This window comes from Parus major, chromosome 11, assembly GCF_001522545.3.
Source record: "Parus major isolate Abel chromosome 11, Parus_major1.1, whole genome shotgun sequence".
NCBI lineage: Eukaryota > Metazoa > Chordata > Aves > Passeriformes > Paridae > Parus > Parus major.
In genome coordinates, this window is record NC_031780.1 from 14085687 (window position 1) to 14087486 (window position 1800).

General features: G+C 41.1%; 1 protein-coding gene across 1 annotated transcript in view; it reads left to right on the forward strand.

Moving 5' to 3' along the window:
• VSTM2B (V-set and transmembrane domain containing 2B) overlaps positions 1-1577 on the forward strand; it is a 20079-nt gene extending 18502 nt beyond the window's left edge. Inside the window, exon 5 of the mRNA XM_033517210.1 lies at positions 869-1577. Coding sequence (XP_033373101.1) covers positions 869-957 — 89 coding nt within the window. The 3' untranslated portion in view covers positions 958-1577. The remainder of the gene's footprint in view (positions 1-868) is intronic.
• Positions 1578-1800: the final 223 nt, after the last annotated feature.

The window sequence follows — 1800 nt, forward strand, 5'->3', positions numbered from 1 at the left end:
GGCAGCACAGCAGTGACCATTCCAGAAGTGGCACAGCCAGAGCCCCGTGCCTGTGTGTCCTCTCTTGGCTGAGCATGGCCAAGAGACCTCGGCCCCTTGGCTCAGCCCTCCCGTGCCAGGGAGAGGGGCCACACCAGGGTGCACACACAAATACCTTCTGGTATCTTTTCAGAATAGAGCTGAGCGAGTATCTTGGTGTGAATGGGTGTGAGCAGGGCCAGCCTTGGTGGCTGCAGCATGGGGGTGGCTGCCACTCGCTACTGTGAGCAATTGCCTCAGAGTGTCCTGCCCCAGGAGTTAGCTCATCGCTCTCCTTGGGACAGGCTGACGGGAACAGATGTGTTCCACACCCGACCTCTGTTTTTCTATAGCTCCTGAGCACATTTTGAATTTAAAATTCTGCTCTTTCCTATAAAAGGTAAAGAAGATGTCAAGGTCTTGCTGTTCCCATTCCAAATGAAATGGGTTCATGTCCTGTTAATCAAGAAGTACAGACGCAGCATTTGTCATTTCCCTTTAAAGTAATGGCTGGTTGATACCTGTCATTTCTCAAGAAACTATATACCAGATTATGGTGTATTTATAGAAGTCTCAATTGCTGGTAACTTGGCTGAAGCCAAGTTTAGGCATACCATTAGTAACACATAATGAAATGACCTAAGTGGAGTCAGATTTGGGAGGGGGAGGAAAAAGCTATTTGAGTTGGATAGCTTGAGGATGCTGTTTTACTATTAAAATTAAGCTTCTGACCCCTGGCACTGAAGTGATAAAAATGAATCTTCTTATATTGCTCTTCTGCATTTAATCTTCTATATTGGAAAAGATAAAAAATCAAATCTCCTTCTCTCCCTTGTCTCTTTTTTTCTAGGTACAGGACCTATTTATGCTACAGACCCACTCCTATACATGTCCCTGTTAATACTGCATAAGCTTGTACATTTATTAGTAAACCACTGACGGACTGCTCCCTCCACTCTTCCTCAGCCAAACAGAAAGGAACCTATTTAATAACAAACAAAACCCCTGACAAAGAAATCCCTACCGTTTTAAAGATGGACAGAAAGAGACTGAAAGAAGCATGATAAATTCTACATGGGGGGAAAAGCATATTTTTGGGGATGCCACAGAAAAGTAAACAACATAGAATAATGCATCTAATTTCCAGACTCTATGGTGTAAAGCCCTGCTCTGTGCATGGCACTTACGATTCCTCTATTTTAATGTAATATTTTTTCTTTTCTAAACCTTTCCTCTGACTCTTCATTTTGCACGAACTGTTGAGCAGTTATCTTTATGACAATATGTAAAGATGTTGGGTCAAACCCTTCCTAAGAAAGGAAATATTTTTAGTAGATTATTGTGTTTAGTTTTTTTTGGATTTCCTTTTTCTTTTTTAATTAAATTATTTCTTTTGGAGACATTAAAAAGGTACATCTTACCATAATTAATATTCACTGTCAATAATATTTATTTTTAAATGAAGATTGGAAACAAGGTAAGACATTTGTTTATAAACTGTATTGTATATTGCTGAATAACAGTTGAATAAAAAGATTTTGAAATAAAGTTTTTACAGATGTGTGTGCCTTTCCCTGTGTCCTGCATGTCCCTGAGAAGCCTTGATGGCTGCGTGCCTTCCCTCCCTTGTCACAGTGCAGAGACTTGAGGAATGATCCAGCACAAACAAAATAAAATTGAAATCAGTTATTTTTCAGACACCCTCACCTGATGCCAAAGCCCAGAGCAGAAGGTGCAGGCAGCCAGTCCCAGACTGCAGCTGCCTTTTCCTTGGTGCCACCA